Source organism: Neolamprologus multifasciatus, chromosome 17 (genome assembly GCF_963576455.1).
Source record: "Neolamprologus multifasciatus chromosome 17, fNeoMul1.2, whole genome shotgun sequence".
Lineage (NCBI taxonomy): Eukaryota > Metazoa > Chordata > Actinopteri > Cichliformes > Cichlidae > Neolamprologus > Neolamprologus multifasciatus.
In genome coordinates, this window is record NC_140455.1 from 12,108,582 (window position 1) to 12,130,075 (window position 21,494).

Below are 21,494 nucleotides of genomic sequence, written 5' to 3' on the forward strand. Positions count from 1 at the left end.
AACCTCTGCCTGTCTTTACTTCTGACGAAAACTCTTTAAGATCATCTTTTTATCTCCAATCCTGTTATTGTCCTGCTGCTAGTTCATCTAGTTACTTGCAGTGTCCCTCCAGCTATCTCCTTTATGTTCCACTTACTTTACAGCCTTTTATTGTCTTGTGTTTGAAGTTAGAATAATCAAAAATACTAAATCATCTAATAGTTTTCAGCAAATATTAAAATGTCTCAGCAAACATTTGAATAAGCTATGCATCTATGAGATTTGCTGATCATTGCATTGTTGTTTTAGTTACACTGTACAGAGCATCCCAATTTTTTGGGAACAGTCTCTTTTGTTAGCATGTTAAGCATCAAGCATGTGAGTCCACGTTGAAAACCCAAACAAGCTAGAGAGCGCAGCACCAAGTGCCAGATACAACAGTTGTGATTAGTTTCTTAGCAAGTGTCTGAGACACCAATTCAGATGTGGTGTCAGAATGTAACTGATCAACTTTAACTGTGTGTCAGTTTTATTGTGTTACATATTTCTATGTGAAATACTCATGTTCTGATGACGTTAGCCGGACGATGAGTCTGTCAGTAGCAGCAGGTGAAAGTAGATAGCCGATTTGAAAAATTCCCACAGGAAACTGCGGTGTGTGCCACTGTGCTTCAGGAAATAGTGAATGTGTTTTTGTGTGTGCGTTTCGGGCCTCCCCCCCTCCCTTCACCCCTGCTGTGGCGGTCAGATAACATTAATGAATCAACAGGCACTTAAAAGAGAGATAAAGAGCGTGGAGGATGAAGGGGATTTTATCTGTTTTTAAAATATTATGTTGTGCCCATTTTGTGTTTTGCAAAAATGATGAATGTGCAGTTTCCCAGCTGTCCCCGGAGACCCCCACCCCCCCACCCCCCAATGATCTTTTGCTGAATTTCTCTGTCACCCACTCCCTTATCAGTGTTGTCTCAGTTCATGCAGATAAGACAAACTACTCATTTGACAGAACACAGATTTTTATTTTTCCAAAACCACAGATTAGCTTCAGTGATATTCTTTAATTATTATTCTTTCATTTGGCACATTCTCTATTTTGCAGGATAACTATGGTGTCATTATTTGGAAGCTCTAAAAACTACTCGCTCAGTTTTACATAAAGTGTGTGGTAACTCACCATGTAGCCAGAGCCCTTGTTAACCCTTCTCCGGAACCTTCCATGCCAATCAGACTCATTGCATGATGTGCACTTCTCGAGAAATGTAACTAAAGATTCAGCCCACAATGAGTCTCACTGACGTGGAAGGTTAGGGAGTAGGGTTAGGGAAGGTTTCTGGTTACAAAGTAAGTTACAACATAGAATTCCCGCTGAAGCATAATTCAGGGATTAGGCCTCACTGACATGGGCCTAGAGACCGGTCAGCAACCGCCTAGCAATCTCCTGTCACTAGGGAAAAATGTGTATTCCCCTTCAGTTCACAGGGACTCACTGTAGGTTCCTGAGTGAAGCTGGTCACACAAAGGGTGGTGAACCAAAAACATCCTTGTGATTGTATTGGTCACCAGGACATAACCACGGTCAACCCATAGTTTCTACGCAAATGTGACTGGTGAATTTTTTGTTGGGTATGGCAGAACTGCTCAAAAATTCCAAAATGACAAATGGACATGGGTCCTGCATTGCTTCCATCCAAAATGTTTGTTACTTCTACATTTGTTGTTATTTTTACAGCAATCATTATAATCCATGCTGCTGCTGATGCTGATAGAAAATGTCAGTGTCTGTCAATACACAATAACCCACTGCACAGATTATTAGGCGGACGCTTCAATATGACTGCACAGGTTGCTGCAGTGCAGAAAGAAGGCATGGAACACTATAATGTATGGGTGGTGTGTGTCACTATTTTTTACCTTTGACACTAAAATAAAAAAATAAAACTGTTAAATGATGTTCACTTAACATTACAAAAAATGTTTCTGTATAAGAACTGCCTTTAAAAATGTTTGATGCCTAATCCAACATGACGGTTGGCCCCTGCCCTTCTATAAATGTACTAACAACATTTTTAAACATGTGACAAAACACCATTAAATTGTTCAGTCTGTATTTCTGTCTGTTGCCTGCTTTTCAGCAGGAGAGTTGCTCTTCCACCTGCAGTAGGGATTTTACAATAATCGCCGACCTTTGTCTCAAACACACAGAGTTTGGTATCTCATGCACACACCTGCTCTTCATTGTCCAATTTGTGCAAGTGTAGTAGCCACAGAGGAGCGTAGAAACGGTAAACAGGCTGATAGTATCTCCGATGAGATCACTGTCGCTTGAAATGCATTTTAGGCACAGAGACGTGGTCCAGTATTGACACATGCCTTCACACACATAACAGCTTTGCAGGGGAAAGTGACCATTGTTCCGAGTGACAGATTAAAAGCAGGGCAGCATGTAGAAGCACAATCTGTGTTCAGGCCTGTTTACACTGTAAACAGTCTCTTTCTTGCAGTTCAGCTTCTGTTTTCAGCCCCCCAAGGTCAGGGGTCATGAGTTCAAATTCAAACAGTCGAGGAAGTCTGGCAATTCAATTCACAAACACCCGTACAGTTTCTTTACCGCCCACTAACCTCCCGTCTTCTGATTTCTGCCTTAAACATTGCAGGAAGGTTAAAGGATATCTCCTCATGCTTTTTAATAACTTTCATTACATTTCTGCCTCACTCTTTCCTTCTTGTCATTTAGGTTGACAAACGTCTCTCATTTTTAACTGATCCGTCTGAGTCCAAATTCCCATGGAATTATCTCTTTTCAGATTTCATGGAAAGACTAAAAATATTCCAACTACCATAAATTGCATCTACCGCCTACGATCAGACTGTTGCAGCCAGTGACATCCCACAATTCCTGATAACATGAAATACACAAAATTAGCTTCCTGTGTCACGTTTATCTCCACTTCACATACTCTCAGGCCCTTACCCCCCTTTTTTAAAATAGGTCTCAAAAACTAAAAACAATGCAGTTCTTAGAAGTTATGGATGGAACTAAACGTTTTTTGTTATTATCATGCTCTCATTTCTTTTTCCTGTTCTTCTTAACAGATACTGAAAAATTAGTCATGTGATGTTTAGAAATTGTGTTTTCTTCAAATATATAAAAGAGAGAAAGCCTCACATTTTAGAAATTGAATGGGAATATTTGACATTTAAATGCTGAAAAACAAGAACTTGTTAACTTTGCAGCATCAGCCACCGTGCGTCCACTTTATTCCGTCACTGTAGATTTTACCCTCGCTCCCAAGAATCTGCTGTGACATTCTGCTTGGATATTGTGGTGTATGGTGAGAGATATAGAAATAAATATAAACAATAAGCTTGTTTGTTACGCTGTGAGGCAGCGGTCATCCTACTCATGCTTATGTTTGTTTTTCTTCCTGCCTCGTCAGAGGGAGCTGAATAAAGAGAGAACTTTTCTGGCCTAACATCACTCCGCCTCTAGCTGCTGATGCCTTCGCTCTGACAGGATGCACATTCACATGCATCTTTTTTACTGTGTGCAATTCTGGGTTAAAGTAAGTTAAATAAAGAGCAGAAAATCTGAAGCAACTATTTTAAAACTTTTAACTATTTTAAACACGGTTCACATCCTCTGTAGCCTCTACACACCGCCTATTCATAACCCAGCTATAACAGATTAGCATTCAGCTGCTATATTTAACATTACTTAACTCATGTCTGTGTGGATATGTGTGCCTGTGTTGCTATCCCCCTTTTTCTCCCCAAAAATGGTAACACACCCACATCGAATGAGAGGGCTCCTTTGAGAAATGTGTTTCTCGGGTTCTCACGGTGTAAAAGTGACGCTATCGCTAAACTCCGAGAATCAGCAGCTCTGTCTGCATTACATGGTGCTTTGCCCAACCTCTGTGTGTGTGTGTGTGTGTGTGTGTGTGTGTGTGTGTGCGTGCGTGTGTGTGTGTGTGTATTTGTGTTGTGTTTGCATGCATGGACAATTTAGTTTGCTATGTATATGTGTGTGAATTTGAGACTTAAATAGTGAATGACACTCTTTATGAGACCCCTGTCCATTCCTGTGGTGAAAACATGGAAAGACTGTTTAACTGCTCATACAGCCAGAGGTCATAGCCAAGTTCAAGTGTGTGTGGACTTCCCCATGCTTGTGTCTATGTTTAGATATACAAACCCACTGATAATTTCAAAGGAATGGGTGCCGGTTTGATTGATGGATTGGTTTATCAATATGAGATGGCTGAAGGAATTTCATTTTCCTAGAAGGTCACTGTTTGACTACAATAAAATATTCTTTTGATAGATTTGCAACATACAACGTCCTTTCACACAGAAGAGTAAATCACACACAGACACACACACACACACACACACACACACACACACACACACACACACACACACACACAAATGTCCATTGTCACTGTTAGCCTCATCAGTGATTCAGGTTTTTATCTAAATAAAGTCGTATGTCACCATATGGAGAAAGCGTTAATGCCACATGTGAATGAATACAATTTTTTATTGGTGCTGGGGGATTAAATCTACTATTTATAGGCTAAAACACATTTAGAGTCCTCAGTAACAATTGAGTGCACTAAAAAGTTTTTAGAGACTTCAGATGTTCAGCTTGTTTTATTTCGTAAGGATTTTGTTACAGTCAAAAGCTCACAGAATAAGAGTAAATGCACATGTTTAAGTGAATGTGATTAACTTATTATAGTGGTGAAAATAGAGTTAAAAAGTCAAGTGAAAAGCAAAAGGAGCATTATTGTCTGTACAACACAATGATGCAATGCCACTCATCTTTTTACAAATTTAAGTTACAGCAGCTTTTGAATGCAGGGGGGACATAGAGTTAAACGCATTCCCTACGAGTTCTGTTAATCTTAGACGTGGGCTCGAGCACTTGTGGAGCTTCCAAAGCAACACCCAGGAATCAACTAAATAAAATGTTTTAAACTTTTTTTGATCAACTGAAATTTTGTGGCCTCTGGGTTAACAGTCTGTTGTCTGTGAAAGAGCATCCACTGAGGCTGACCACTGATGCGAGGCCCGTCCAGCACCAACATGGTCAGAATGAAACTGACAACACAGAGGTGCGGTTGTCCCTGCGTCATCCCTGACCATGTTAAAACTCTGTGTGTGTCTGTGTGCACGTGTGTGTGTGGGTGTATGTGTGCTTGCGCTTGCTTGAGTGAGGTCAGACTGCAAATATAGCCTCTTCTGTCTTCAACTTAACGTCCAGACAGCCTGTGTCTGACAGGGAAAAACATTAAAGTCTCTGACCTTTTTGGTCAAAATACAACAGGAGAGACAAGCGGGAAGGAGGGGGTAGAAAGGGGGAGGAGAATGAAGAATGAGTGTGTGTGTAAAGGGGGTAGGAGGGTTAATAATTTCAGCCATCTCTAAAAATAGGGATCTTGGATTTTAAAAAAAAAATAGAACAATTTTGAAAAAAATAAAAGAAGCTGCTCTGCTAAAAATCACAGCTCCATAGCAGCCATTTGGACGATGTGATGGTGGAGCCTGGGAAAGTAGCATGTCTGTGTGTGTATCAGTGTATGTGTGAAAATGTAGCCCTAAATTGAATGATTGAAGTTCTTACTTGCATTTAGGCACAAAACGGTTGGAAAGCAGTCATGTTGAGGCTGCTAATGCCTGGTCTGTCCCTGCGTTTACCTCATTTGGCCTGTCCGGGTCTAACCTAAATTCGTTTGGTTCAGCCAAGTATGGTCTGGACTGGTTCACGGTTCTGTCAAATCCTCCCCTGCCCTTTACTGACTCACGAGAAGACATTTGGGGATTTTCAGATAAAGACAGATTGAGAGAGAAAAGTGAAACATATCTAAGTTAAGTCACATAAAATATGTTGGAAATGAAAACACGTTAGATGAAACTTCGATGCTCAGGAACGTGAGGAATGTTAGCCCACCAGTCTCCATTTCAGTGCATTTAGTCTGCATTCCAATTTGATATCTGGTCCATGGCTGTCTAGAAAGAGCACGTCTAATGTGCTAAAAAGACATTCATTTAAATTTTATTTTTACCAGCTGCTTTATCTGTACTTGTTCTACAGCGTGCGGCAGGACTTAGTCACAGAGTCGCAGACTGAATGTCTCTTCATGTCCAGCTTCAGAGCCTTATGAGTTTTTGTGTTATGTTGTTAAGGATGATTACCAGTTGCCAGTGTGCAAAGTAATTCTGTTATGAGTAGTGCTGTAACTAAGTGGTGGCAAAGGAAACACTGTTTCATTCAACATAATTGCATGAAATAATCCTGACTTTCACAGTCATCAAAAGGACATAAATTCTATATATAGTTTGTTAGCTACTGTTAAGGTTTCGTTATTTATATGCACTACTCTTCACTTCATATTTAGAGCAGATTTGAACCAAATTCTGCCACGTATAGAAAAAACATGAAGCTACACATGGGCTACTTATGTTGAACTTTACATGATATGAAACAAGTGCAAATGGAGAATACCCAGGATTCTTAGTCTGCTATATTTCAAAAATGAAAGATTTATGTCCCACTGATCTGGGCTTAGTGCCCTGACAGAAGCCCTTCCTGAAGAAATGTGGCATTGGCAGAATCATGCTTTGGATTTGTTTTTCTGTGACTGGGAAAGAGAGAATAGTCAGGTACAGAGATGTTTTAATAGAAACTTGCTGCATAGTCCTCAGAACATCAGACATTGCCACAGACAAGGGTCCAAAACATAAGGCCAAGACAGCAGTGAAATTTACTGGGGACGACTCTGTCAAGTCCTTCAAGTGACCCAGTGAAAGTCATGAGTTGAACCTGAACCTATTTAGACCCCCAACAATGGTCGTCCATTGACAGTTGCAGGGTAACCTGAGAGAGCTCAATGCTTTATCTAATTTCAGTTATGTATATAATTGATTCATTTTCAATATTCCGTTGTTAAGTTGTTAATTTAAAAACGGTTTTAAATTTTTCACAAACCCTTCTGTCCCTTTTCAAAAGCAGATCTAGGTGTTATTTGAATTTATCAGGTAGAGATTGGTTTATGAGTACAAGTTTTTAACAAAGGTGTTAAACAAATAAATAAAAAAAACTACTTCCCAATATTGATTATGAAATTTATCCGATCAAAGTATAAGTCAGTGAGTCTGACCTGCTTTCAACAGATTCTGAAGGAAAAGTGTCAAATGCTACCTGTAGTTAATGCTGCAGATGTGTTTCAGCCAAAACCCGACTCTAATCAAAATTCCTAAAAGGGACACATAATCCTGCAGAGTTGTATCTGCTTCTCTTCCTTGCATTGCTTATTTGGCTTTTAAAATGTTTGTATAGGCATGGTCTGTGTGTCATTGCTGTGTCGTCAGGAATTGTTACGTGATACGCTGTTTAGAGAAGCAAGGAGGACTCTTGGTTTATGAGTCACTTGCATATTGACAGCTCTAAACACTTTGTCGGGGGCCGTTGGGGAGGGTGTAAACATGTAAGGTAATGTGTTTTACAGCAATGATGCACAAAGAATAAAAGGGTGATTTCGGGTATATCTTTCAGAGGAAGCCACAGTTCTTTGGAATCATCATTCTGGAATGCTGTAGAACACATTTACAGGAATGTTTTATTTAATAGACAAACATATACACACTTGTCCAGTGGTTGTGAGTTAGTGGTTGTGGATTAGTTACAAATATACATATAAGACGTGAATACAAAAAATAGCATCAGCTGTATGTTCTTGAGCATTACGAAATATATTTGAATCATCAAAATGTTGCATAACTATATAAAAGGAAATTGAATACTGAGGGGAGGGTGGGGGGTGTCCACTGCGGGGTCTGATTGAAGGCTTACATGTAACATCAGTTTGGATTAAATTAGGCCTCAGTTACCCGGGCCTAGAGACCGGTCAGGGACCTCCTGACATGTCTGGATTCTAGAAAAATGTGTATTCCCCAACCAATTGGCAGCTGGTTGCTGGAGGCTTCTGGCTGTAGTTGGGTGAAGTTGGTCTTAAAAAGATTACTGCCCAAAAAACCTCCCAGTGATTGCTTTTATTACTTGTAATTTGCATTTAAGATGCCGATTTGTGGGCAAAGACTTTGTAACTAACCACCAAACAGCAGTGAATCTTAAAAAAAAGTGCAATGCAAACCAGAAACAGAATATTCACTTTTAATATAAAAGTTGTGCCTTACCACTAAAACCAATGTTTCAAAAGTTGCAATTTTTACTTTAAATGCAAATAATGCAAACCTCTCACCAACTAGTTGGGGAATACGCATTTGTCTTAGTGACCTGGGATTACCTGGGGTCAGTGACTAGTTTCTAATCCTCCATGCCTGTTTCACAGTTTTTACCGCACCTCCAGCAACCAACCACTCACTAGCCAGATCGGCAATACAAATTTTTCCCTTGCAACCAGTGGTTGCCAGGTAGTTGCCAACTGGTCTCTAAGCCTATGTGACTGAGGTCTTGAAGCACAAGACTATTTGCAATTGTTGTTGGTGGAACAAAAGAATGTAAAAAGTAACTGTAGGCTGTGAAAGCAATAAGCACTAATACACTCTAACTTCTTGGCTAAGTAAGCCTGGCCGGAGTGCATCATTGTGCTGCGATTCTGAAGCCACCAGACAATTCTGAACACAATCTGATGGAAAAACACTTCAATAAACTATTGTTCACAGACTTCCCTCTAGTTATTTTCTGACATGTGTAATGTCTTAGAAAAATGATGTTAAATCCCTTCTGGGGTCAGAGAAGAGTGGAAAAAAATCAGGGTGAAATCAAAACGTTTTACTACTGACAACTGAACCACTCTAGACTATTCTGGATTTTAGGCAGAAGTGAACGAGCCAACATTGCAGCATTCGCACCTCAGTGGGGGTGGGGGCTGACGAGTGGCAAACAAAAATCTGTTTTTCTATTCACTTTCTGAAATGCTGGCAGAAAAACTGCATGGGCTATGAACATTTCTGGTTTACTGAGGATAGAAGGCAGAAAATGGGAGAAAGGTCTGCTCATTTGCAGGATCTTTTAATGACAGCTTTATGAAAAAGTATATGAAAACCATGAACATAGGAAGTACAAGCACCAGTGGACTCATTTGAAAAGTCATGAAGACTTAAATTGTACTGATGAAGTACTTTGTAGAAACTTTAACAAAAGTAACCCCTGGTATTTGTCTTACTCTGAATTGTTGTGAAGTAAAGAAGGTTCTTAACACAAAATAAGATTATTTTTTGAATTGTTTTGAAAAATATGATGAATTTGATGTTAAATATAGTCATATATAAACATCCACAGTAGTAAGAGGTTAACTGCCCTCAGTCTGGTATCAGCAGTGGCCCCTAGGTCATTCTGAAGTCGTCATTTCAATACTATTTGCCTAATCTCAGTACAAGATGGCTGTAGATGATTGCCACTGTATCCGGGAAGTACTGGCCCTTGATGGATGTGGGTCCGAAAAGACCAGCCGATAACACACACTTATGACGTACGTGGCCATGTTTGAGCTCGAATGTGACGTATCATAGTATCATAACATAGTAGTAAGTGCAGGTCATTAATCTCAGTATCAGTGGAGAGCGGTGGGCCCGGCAGACTGGAGCTGTGTCTGCTCGAATTCAAGGCTTGACTTCGGTCCACGCCAGAAAAGAGATCATTTCGTTTAACTTTTCAGGCTTTAACATTCTTGTCTGGCAGCTGTGCAAGCATGTTGTGGAACAGGGCTGAGAACCTCTTAAGCTCCAAATGAGCTGGAAAAGCCAGCTCTGGTCGAGCTCCATAGCTGAGAAGACATGAAGTCGCAGCTTCTCAAAACTCTCTGCAGCACAGCAGAGTGAGCAACATGTTATTTTCTAACTGAAACTGGTGTGACCAGTCCGTTTATAAAGCTCTGTATGTGTTTCTGGAATAATTTGAATAAATGCCCTCATGAATGCATTTATGCTTTTCATGTAAAAAGTGGCTTTGCTTTACATTTGCATGTTTGAATGAGGAGGAAAGTGTGTGCATGTTCTGGACATTAGCTGGCTGCGACTGGGGCCGATGGCTTTGTGCAGGCATAATCGCAGCTCTATTAAGTGTTCACTGTGAGCCATGCCACATGTCAGCTGGAGTCAAGCAGCTAGAGAGGGAAGATGGAGTGGCTATAACAGCCTGGGAGAGAGGCGAGACGCAGAGTGGGAGAAGGGAGGATGGAGGGGTCAGCAGAGGAGGGAGGTCCAGATAAGTCATCACTTAAGTTGTGGTTTGGCTGCTCTGTTTGTTGTAAGATGCTTTTTAGGCACTTTTGGAAAACAAGGAATCGAGTATAAGATCTGTTTTCTGCCTGAGGATTTAACACTTGTTTAGCAAAACAAAACAAAAGGTTTTACCTTTTATTCTCTGCCAGCTTGGAGATGATATTCTCTATCGGAGAATATTTTATCGACAGAGACTTTGACGCTATTGCAAATTACTACGTATATATTATTGAAAGGCAGTCAGCAGTAGCAGAGAGTTGGTGTCATAGTGGTGAGATTGCACTTTGTGACCTGTGCTCAGTACTCTGAGTCAGCAGGCTGCCTTTGGTTTAAACCAGGGATTTTCCCGCAGCTCAGTCCCTTTGGTTGTGCTCTATCTGTGTTCTATCTCACAGGAGCATATGGAAAAGATTAAATATAACACACTGTAAGAAGAAAAAAAAGAAAGAAAGTCGTAGCCACGGCAGTTGAATGCTGAAGCCACGAAACTTCTACCGTATTAAGGGGATGCTGCCCTGCTGAGGTCACTGCTGAGTCGGTTAATATTGAATCAGTTATGTTTGTCTGAAGTTGCCTGAATCTGCACAAAGATATTTTGTGATTTTGTTTTAAATATATCATAGACTAACTCCATACATTGATATTTTACTTGTTAACTTTTTTTTATTGGCGTAACATTTTTCATCAGATTTTAATTTGGCATTCATGGCCATTTCCAAATCAAAGTGTTTTAAGCAGGTTCTATGTTTCAGTGATTCCCTGTCAGCTACAGAAGGATGGCATTTTATTATAAGATGTAATATTAAACTTTGAATTCAGTTTTAAAGCATTGCATGTATAATTTTTAATACATCTTTTACTGTAGGCCTCCAGCATGTTGGGACTATGTTGGAAAAACGTCTCTTCAGTCTATCAGTCATCTTGAACACTGAGTACTGGTTTGGTTTTAAGTCTTTAATAAAAAGAAAAAGAAAAAAAGAAAATAAAATTATAAAAAAAATTCAATAGATTTACTGATTCCTGAATCATATGTATACAGAACTCTGTTTTACAAGATAAAGAAGCAAAGCAAATAAAATACAACAACAACAGATAAAAAAGGAAATAATTTGTGTTGATTTTTTTAAAATGAAATGATTATAAAATTTTGCTTTAACATGCATTATAACTCAATAGGGTCACGTGATCTACATAATTAAAAGAAGTAAACAACGTAAATCAAAACAGGAACATGTAATTTTGGATTGCAATGTCAGTAGTTATGCCTTTACATTTAGTTCACTAATTACATTAGTAAACTATGCATAATATAGAAGCAAAGTTACTCTCCAGAACTCTTTATATTATCCAGTTTGTTTGAAAATTTGTATTGTAGAGTATTTTAATAACTCGAAAAGCAGATCTGGCTTGTATTTTAATAATTACAGATGTCAAATTGAGTAACAATAACAACAAGAGTTGTACTGAAATCCACATTTCATATCACTTCCAACAGAAATTTATAACTCCGACACAATAGAAAAAAAACATTTAAACGTTGGTTAGCTCGGTTTCCCCTCGTGTGTGTCAGAATATGTTTCAGGTAAAGGGGTCCGCAGTGGTCGCTGGCTGTTTCTGAGCTGCAGTCAAGTGTGCAGTGTGTGATGGGGGTCATCCTGTGGCCATGTGAACAGGAAGGTGCGGGTTCAGTGTGAAGGGCTGAACCTCTGAGCTGTTTATCAGATAGCTAATGAAGCAGAGCGATCCTGAGGGAGGAGGAGTGTGAGAAGGGGGAAAAAAAGAGGGTAAAAGGTAAAAGAAGGAAAGCGGGTGCAAAGAGGCCGAGAACGAGATGGAAATGTTGGCGTATCCGCGGAGAAGTTATCGCTGAACGGGCTGAGATGAATAAACCAATCTTCCATTTCATTCTTCTTTATTCCCACTACAATACGTAGAAAAATACACATCAGAATATTTATTACATATCCTTGTTAAAAAAAATCAGCAGAGGCCATATCACTCAGCTCCTGCCGTAAACATTTTCTCTGGCTGCAAGAGAAGCAGACCTACGTTTCCAATTCCCATCATCGCAGCCATCCAGTTTACTGCAGGCTACACATCCATCAGTGGGGTTTTTCAGGAAAAGGGAATGAGCCTGCTTCATTACAAGTTCAAATAATCAGCCAGTCAGATGATCAAAACAGTATTACAGTGTAGATGTCAGTGTTTGATATTCCACTGTTTCCAGTGATACTTATTCCTGCTCACGTCGAAAGGGAAAGCGCTGACATATTTTGGAAATGGCAGACTGGGAACTCACCTCTGATTAAATTCTCAGGATTGATGTCATGTCTGTATTGTTGATATAAATGTAAAATATTGTAGTGTAATATGCTGGCTACTTTTGTGGTAACACTCAATTATTTTGTATAAACTGTTTAATGTAGCAAAAACAACAAGAAAAGAAAGATCTAAATGAAATTGACATCTAAGTTTGCCTTTGCTGTCTAAAGATCTTCAACACACACTGATATAACGGATAAAAGCAAACACTTCACTCGTCTTCACTCAAGACTCGTGTGCTTCAGGTTTATGCACTTTGGAGCTGGAGCTAAAAGAAGACTGCAGGAATATTGCACAAAAATGTCATAGCCATGATTAATATTTATGCCATTATCCATGGAACAGTTTAGTTTTAACTCAAAAAGATTTAAAAAATGGAATTGAAACTTTTTATTGTTTGATGATTGAATATAAATGCGCCTGTATAGACAGTGAAAGTTTAGAAAACTACAGTTTTGATCTTTATGGACTCCTGTTAAAACATCGGGGTCCTCTGCATCTGCAGTTGTTGCTGTAGTAATAAAACGTTAAAGTGGTTTACACCATTTGACGCTCGGGGCTTTCTGCTTTCAAATAATGCATAATCGTGGTCAAAGCCATGGAAAAACATAGCAGTTCTCACTTGGCCCAGGATGGTTAACATAAAAGGTTTAAACTGTCGGACTGCTAATGAAATATTCTGTTATCTCTTCTGCTTGTTTGTTACTTATGATTTGTCAGAAGCAGCCGTTTGTAACAGAATTAAATTTTCCTGTAAACTTCACAGGCCCAAAATGTGGCAGCAGACTGAATAACATATTCTGATGACGCCCTGGTTGCTTTGTTTTGCTGTCAGTTACACGCCGAGTTGCAATTTTTGTCTTGTGTAGCCGTGTGAGAGTCTGGTTTGTTCATCAGAGGCCAGAGGGTGAGAGGTCAGAGGTCAGGCTCAGGGGAGTCATCATTGTTGAGCGCTCAGGTGACCCTGAACGATCCTGAGGTAGAATGGCCCTCGCCTCCCTGAGGAAGTTCATTCCATCACTGCTGGTGTGTTTGCGAGAAGGCATGTGCTTAAACAATGCCACAACAGTGCACAGAAATGTGTGCATACAGTAGTTCAGCATGCAAGCTCACAGCATTACACAACATTTAGAGTAAGAGAAACGGGACTGTTTTTTTTTTTTTCCACTACTGGTGACATTATCATAGAATTGTAAACAAATTAGCAGTCACTGTTACTTTGATTACTATGAAAATCTGATGCAAAGATTACTATTCCGTATCACAACTGACTTTCTTTTCAATGTGTCAGTTTTTAAACTGTTGTGTGAAAAAAGTACCACGAACTGGTTTTCGGGGTACTTCTGGGGTTGTATCAGTGCATGTTGGAATCAATCGGGTACTGAACACTGAAGCTTAAACCTTTTCACAGATGCACTAAAAGGTTTTACCTTCACGAGATGTCAGGGGTTTTAGTGATCACCCAAACGTCTAGAGGCTCGTTTCATTTGTTGTTTCATCAAAGCATCGTATCGAGCAGTTGAACCTTTTTCTTTGTACTGTTTGCAATCTTTTAAACTTTAATGCACAGAAATGTTTGCATCTTTCTGCACAAGTTTTACTGCAAAACAAAAACGTTGCCAACAAACTGCTAACAGGAAGTTGTAAGTGTTAAATTTGACCCTTTACCCATAGCACTGAGAAAAAAAATGATGAGATGTCAGAGATTTTAATCTGCTGATATATTTTATATTTACAAGCCCAGTTGTTGAGCTATTGAAGGGGAAATAATGAAGAGTCAGAGAATACATGACATTCATGACTGTTTATAGCAACTTAATATAACAGCTGGGTTTAATTTCACAGTATTTTTTTCTTCTTCAAATAGTTCAGAATCTGAAGCTAATAAATACATAAACTGAAATGAGTTAGCACAATTTGAAACAATAGAGTCTCAATTACACACTGATTTTAGACTTGTTTATATAGAAATTGCATTTAACATTAAAAAATTACGACTAGACCTTCTCTGTCACTCTCATTCTGTCTTCTTCTGTGATTTTAAAGAGTGGAGACATGAGCGTCTGTTGGTCTGTCTTTGTGTCCCTGGCGAGTTTCTTCTAATCATGCTGGATGTGCCAGGGGTCAGCAGCTCTGACCTGCTGGCTCCAGTTCACCATAAATATTATGGAACCACGCCTTCGCTAGTTGTTTAATATAGCACCGTGTCCGTTAAGGGACCTAAAGTAATAGGTTACGCTGGGGTATCTAAGCTAATAATAACGTTGCCTGCACAGTGTAATTAGGAATAGTAAACACGAGTCAGGATATAAGGTTTTGGAAAATTCATTTGCATTTGTGGAATTTCATCAGCTTCTTTACTTTCACTTTGTGTGTCTTAAAATATCTTTGAGTTGTTAGAGTATGTCAGTTGTGCAAAGCTGTTGGCCTGAATGCACGTGTATTCATGGCCACGTGTGCATTTTTGTGTGCCAGCAACACAGTGGGCCTGTGGGAGTGCTCTGTCCTCCTTTCCCACAGTATGTGTCCCCTGAGCCCTTGTAGTGACGTCAGGGCAGAGGTATGGGCGAATGCCCCGCTCAGAGGTCGCAGGTTCACTTCCTGTCTGTCAGGGCTGAGTTTGGCACGGTCCAGTGTGGATCACCGAACTGTCTTTATGATCTCTCAGTAGTTTGACCTCTCTGTCTTTGTCTCTGTGTCTGTCTTTTTCAGGCTATGTGGCTGATGCTGCAACAGGAGGAGCCCGAGGATTTCATCATAGCAACAGGGGAGGTGCACAGTGTGAGGGAGTTTGTGGAGAGGGCCTTTGGACGTGTGGGAAAGACCATTGTGTAAGTCAACATGTCAGTATTCTTTTTGCAGTCAAAATCACAGATTTGCCTAAGAGGCCTCAATATAAGACACCCCCAACCCTATGTCTCTTGTCTTGGAAAGATTCCTCCCACGTTTAACCTGTCATTCACCTCCCCTCTTATGTGCTGTGAGATACTGACATGTGGTGAAGGATGTGTTCGTTTGAGGGGGGGAAAAAAAGGCAGGTGACATGTTTTGTCTGGATGAGACTATAAGGAAACAAACTACACAAGAAGTAATCACGGCGCTTGAATCTTGGAGCAGGTGTGGGAAACTCTTAGTTCCTGCTAAGATTTCTTTCTTTCCAGGTGGGAGGGAAAGGATGAGAAGGAGGTTGGCCGTTGCCAGGAGACAGGGGTGGTACATGTGAAGGTGGACCCAAAATACTTCCGTCCCACCGAAGTGGTAAGTCGAGTTTCTCCTACTATTTGTGTCTATATGTATAATGCACGTGTATTCGTGCACCCAGTACTTACACCTTTGGTCTGTTTGTCCCTCCCTCTGCATTCTGGGAACCTGGAGATGCTTGCTATACTGGCCTATATAAAGTCTATAATACACATTTGTACATTTGATCCCAGAAACCTTTGGTGATTTTTCTCTCCAACTGCACAATACTGTGGACCACACCAACCAAAGGAGGCTTCAGAATGAAAATGGTTTACTATAGTGGTGCAATCTATATAGTTGCATATAATTTATAATGCATTACGGCACATATTTATTGTTCTATATAAGAATGTTTCATGGTTTCTCTTTGTGTATGTGATTGCCGGTAATTGTGTCTGGCACTATACACTTATCAGCTACAGTGGATGCAGTCATTTGACAGCCTCAGGCTGCTTATTGTATGCTTTTTTTAAACAGCTGGAAACAAGCCAGATGTTCTCTTTAAGAGTACTGAAGGCTATATCCTGCCAACTTATGCTAAGTGCGTCCAACCTGGAAATTTTTAATACTAACAACTTGTTAGTTTGACTCAAAGGGTTAGTGAGACAATTCTTCTGAATGAGAGGCTAGTTTGATAGCACAGGAGAGATATTGGTGCCCTTGTCGTGAGATTGTGCTTGCTGAGATGATAGTTCTAAAAATCATACTCATAATGTTAGCCAGTGTATTACGCCTCCATCTCTCGAAAGGTGTCTGCTGAGTTTGGGAGGTCTTTCTCTCATCACCCTGGTCAAGGGTTATTGCAGTTACTCCCTGTGGACATTCTAGGGTTACCCTGGGGTGTTGTGGCTGAGATTAGCCATCATCCTCTCAGTTTAAAGCAGGAGCTCCTCTCTCCTGGTGAGATTAGAGTTGAGATGCAGTTGAGTGATGGCAGAGGATTAGTAAGGAGCCCCTGGTGACTGACAGCTGAAGGTACGGCAGCACTGGTTACACACCTGGGCCTCTATTCTCTGTCTGTGTCAGCTTATTCACTCAAGGTCCTAACCCTGTATCTGTATGGACAACTACTCTAAAATATGATCAAATCAGCGTACATGTCCATTTGTGATAACCAGCTAATTTTTCTGAGCATTGCACAATCTGACCTTGGGTAAATTTTCTGGGACATCCACTCCGGGGAATATTGTGGCATTGTGTTAACACACATGTGAATGCTCCAGACTGCAAACTTCTCTCACTTGCTGATGATCAGTCAAGTATATCAGCACATGGTTGCTAGTTACCCTCATAATTCCTATGGATGCAGCAAGGGTGTGCTGTGCTGCATCCTTTCTGTGAAAACCTTCTTTTCCGCATGACTGTATGCCCTTATTGCTACCCAGCACTATAAAATTTATCATATTGACAGCTTCCTAACAAGTGTTTGAACACAAGAAAGAGAGAAGCCAGCATTGAGAGCATTATTGTTGCTGCTTTTCAGTCGAGTCACCTCACTTGACCACAATTATGGTAAACATTCAAAGAAAAACTATTCATGTAGCAAGTGTGGAATAACTCCTAACTGCTGACCCTTTGCTGCTTCCATGGTATATTGCTATGGTGCTCCATGTTATTAGCACTAGCAAAGGGAACACTGCTCCTGACGTGTGGTGTTATAAACACAGAGCAAACAAAGCTAACAAAGAATGAGCTTGCATGGATAACAAGGGGAGGTTGCTTCAGTAACAGTGGGCAATTTCTCTACTCTTTCCCTTTGTCCCTTCTATATGGCTTAAAGAGACTGAAGGATGTTTAACCTCTGACCCCTGTAGACAGGAAGTGACTGACACTGGGCTCATAGCTCAGCATTGTGCCTCACCTCAAGTGGAAATACCTGTCATCAAGTGTGTGTGTGTGTGTGTGTGTATATCCTAAGACTTCAGCTGACTCAGACTCTTTTGGTGTCATGTTTGCTGTTTAGCAGTACAAAAGTTTGAATGTGTGTCCGTGTGGGGCCCAAATACAAAACGAAGTAGGGGTGTGTGTGTGTGTGTTTGTGTGTGGAGCGCGGAAGGAGTGTTACCTCAGGCTGTGTGCTAATATCTGTGTAATTCATCATTAATTCTGTCAGAGTGTGTGTCTGACATGAGCTTCAATCCCCTGGGACAGGAGCCCCAGCAGGTGTGCCTCACATGTGGTGCAGTGTGTGAGTGTGAATGTGTCTTTTGTGCACATGTGTGAACCCTGCAGGGCTACCGGCTTGACAGCCCGTTTGTCCGACTGTGGAAGCAGTTTACCCAATGTGGTGCGTGCTGGTTAAAATGAAAAAAATAAAGCTACCAGCATTTTGCACCAATAGTTAACACGTGAAAGCGAAAGACATGCAGTGCAAGCTGCCAGGGCTGTTTTGAGGACAGCTACAAGTAAGTTTCACACCGCTCCAACCGTCATGACTTTGCAGGGCTGTCAGTCACTCTTGGCACCATATGGGCTTCTGTCAACGCTCCTAAAGTTTGGCTCAGGTGAGCAGCCTTTGCCTCAGCTTTACAAAGGTGTGTCTGCGCACTACTCTCTAATGGTTCTGATTAGTTTTGGTTGCCAGGTATAATACCAAGGTGTGATCAGATGGGTTCTTCTGTCTGGCTTTCTGAGTTTCTTTTGTACCCAATTGTTTTATAAGACTGGTGATGTTAACTGTAAATGTGCATTTGTTCTATGTGATTTGTTAAAGAGGCGTACACACTCACATAAAGGGCACAAAAGAGCACAGGTAGAGGGAAAAACCTGGTCTATAAATGAGTGCCGTGAGTGGAATCCTTGACATTTTATTTTTCTGACATGGGAAGTTGAGTACAGAATATGTTTGGCATGCAAGTGACGATAAAAAGTCACATCATTTTCGAAAAAACCTTCCACTTTACTGGCGTGCAAAACCAAAAGTAATAGCAGAAGCAGTTAGGATCTATTGCTGTAATTTAATGGATCTCAAAAGATGGGTTTAAAAAAGAAACAGGCCAGCATATGAGGATTTGTATTACAGTTTACATAGCCTCCAAAGGTATAATCGAATACATTCAGATAGCTTGAATTAAGCCTTCCCCAATCCCTACCTTACACTAAAGTCTCTCCCAATATCTCTACAGTATTACTTTTTAACATACATCTTTACTGTATGTTAAAGTTTACTGCACAACATGTGTGTGTGTGTGTGTTTACTACCGTTTCTACATGCTGAAACATGTTACGATGTCACAGTTTTAGGTTCCCCCTAAAACTCTTCCACTGCTCTGGTTTCCAGCTCCATGTTCTTTAGTTTAGGGTTTCAGCACTTCAAATGCTCTCAAAAATACTCAACTTTGCTACTTTAAATTGGTAAATTTCCTCTATGAGCTGTGTCATCTGCTGCACCAGCTGGTGATGGGAATACTTTTGTCCTGTGCATAAAATCAACACAGAGCAGTTTTTAACAGGTCAGATTCATGAATTTTACTGTTTAAAAATATCTGCATACTGTTAAGAAACTCTGTTATTTTAAATAACGTCTTATGCACAGGTCACCGCTGTAGGTTGTTCAGTGGCCCCAGGAAGTTGAACCTGATTGACATTCATGATACAGCATCTGGAAAACTAAGTTTGATGTTAGTCCCTTGAGTTTCACATTAGAGAAGTTTAGTTTTTCCACTTAACTCTCCATAGCACAATGTAGACAGTACAGTAGTTTGCTTTTGAGTGCATATTACCTAACAACGTGCATTATACAGTTGACAGTAAATGTGGGTTTTTTTTTAATTCAGTTTGCCTCCTTGCCTCATTTAAACTTCAGCATGAAGTATTTATTGCAGATCACAATTTGTCTCTCTAAACAAAGTTTGGGGCCAAGGCGGCTGTATTTGTCTGTGCAGAGACAGGTGTGCATGTCACTGACTTGGCGTTTAATCACATGCATGTAGACGCTTGTGCATGTTCATACTAATGCACCCTGGCTGTCATACTTCCAAGTTCATGTGCTGCTGGAGGGTGTAAACTGCTGTGAGTTGATTGACAGCTCTGTGGTTTTTCTTCTACCTCTCATGCAGAGAAGGAAAAGTGATGATAAATGGGAAGTTGTCTCTCAGTCTGTCCTTATGTTTCTGTAACCCATCAGTGTGCATGATGGGATGGCAACTGTAATTCTTCCACTATCAAGTTTATATATTGTAAGTGCACACTTACATCTTTTTCTAAATCATAGTAATCCCAACTCTTGAACCCAATCACCGGACCCAATGATTATTCTCATTTCCGGCTTATATTTTTTAATCTTAAACTCTTGTAAAATAGCTTTGCATCAATGACAGTTCAAAGTAATCCCTATTTATCTTTTTACTCTGCCTTGGCTCAGCCCCTTGGCTCATTCTCAGTCAGAAATAAGCTATTTTAGCTTCTCTCCCTTTAAGCCAACTTTTTCTGACTGGCTGCTACCAAAGTTATGAATAGAAGGTGAATGGGGCTTTTGTGCTCATAGCCAAAGCTTTATGGCTGAGGTGACCAGATTAAGGATATGCACTCTCCTGGATGTCATTCATGTCCAAGAGTACAAAAAATGTCTGAAATGGAGCATTTAGAGTCTGATACCTGTGATTTTGGCTCAGATGAATTACCTTCTATGACTGCATGCACTGTTCACATTACTTAAAAGTTAGGCCACATTTAATATATACATCTATCATTGTGTGTATATATATATATATATATATATATATGAATTAACAATATACACTGTTCTCCTGTTTGTAGATCTTCTCAGTTTTTGTTCGATTGATGCATCTAGATTAGATTGAAATGTCTTGGTGTAAGGAAAGGTTTGAATCTCTGGGTTGGCTGGGACCTTTATGTGTGGACTTCCTGTTGTGAGCTCTTGAGTTTCCGTCAGGCACTCCAATTTCCTCCTGCAACCCTAAGACATTCATGATGGGTTCATTGGTGATTCTAAATTGGCCACGGATGTAAGGTAGATAAACACTTAAGTGTATAGATTAAGGCTATGTTTGAGTATATGGGTGAATGTGGTTTCTCTAGGCTAGAAAAGTACTATACAAATCCAGTCTTTTCCATTCTAATCTCCAGTCTTCTCTACAGACTGTAATTTTAAAGGAAGCAACCTAGGGACAGTCTGTTTTGTTCCACACCCACTTCAGTGAGACCTCAGCTCAGTGCCTTGCGAGGATGAGTATAGAATGGCATGTAAAATGTAAAAAAAAATTATTAATTCTTTAATCCAGCCATTCGACAGAAGTGAATTGCATGAATCCATTGTGTAGCGTGTCTTTTTTTGTGTAGCATGCTCCCAGCATGAAATGTTTTAGCATGGTGCATAGTAGCTCCTCACTGTTCCTTGCAATCTGTATTGATAAAATCTTGAAGTTGTCTTTGTTTATTGATAGATTAGGATGATTTCCATCTATGAGCCATCAGTTTCTTGGCAGTTGAGGAGTTGCTTGCCTGGAGCACCTCTGGTTGAGTGGTAGCTTTTATTTGTATTGTAGATGGCCAATGAGTTTAAATGAGTTCAAAGTATGGACAGGTAATCCCTGTGAGCCAAGTCCTCAGGCTTTAGACTACAGTAAACACTCCGTTTTGCCGGTTTTTTACACTCTTGAATATGTATGATGTCAAAGGCAAATGATGTCTATAATATGGTTGTGCACCAAAAAACAAGATTTTATAATGTCACAGAG

General features: G+C 40.2%; 1 protein-coding gene across 1 annotated transcript in view; it reads left to right on the forward strand.

The window, feature by feature from the left end:
- The window catches only part of gmds (GDP-mannose 4,6-dehydratase), a 179,962-nt gene that overhangs the window by 127,592 nt on the left and 30,876 nt on the right, over positions 1-21,494 (forward strand). The window contains exons 8-9 of the mRNA XM_085138085.1: positions 15,265-15,383; positions 15,714-15,810. Of these exons, the coding sequence (XP_084994211.1) occupies positions 15,265-15,383; positions 15,714-15,810 (216 nt within the window). The remainder of the gene's footprint in view (positions 1-15,264; positions 15,384-15,713; positions 15,811-21,494) is intronic.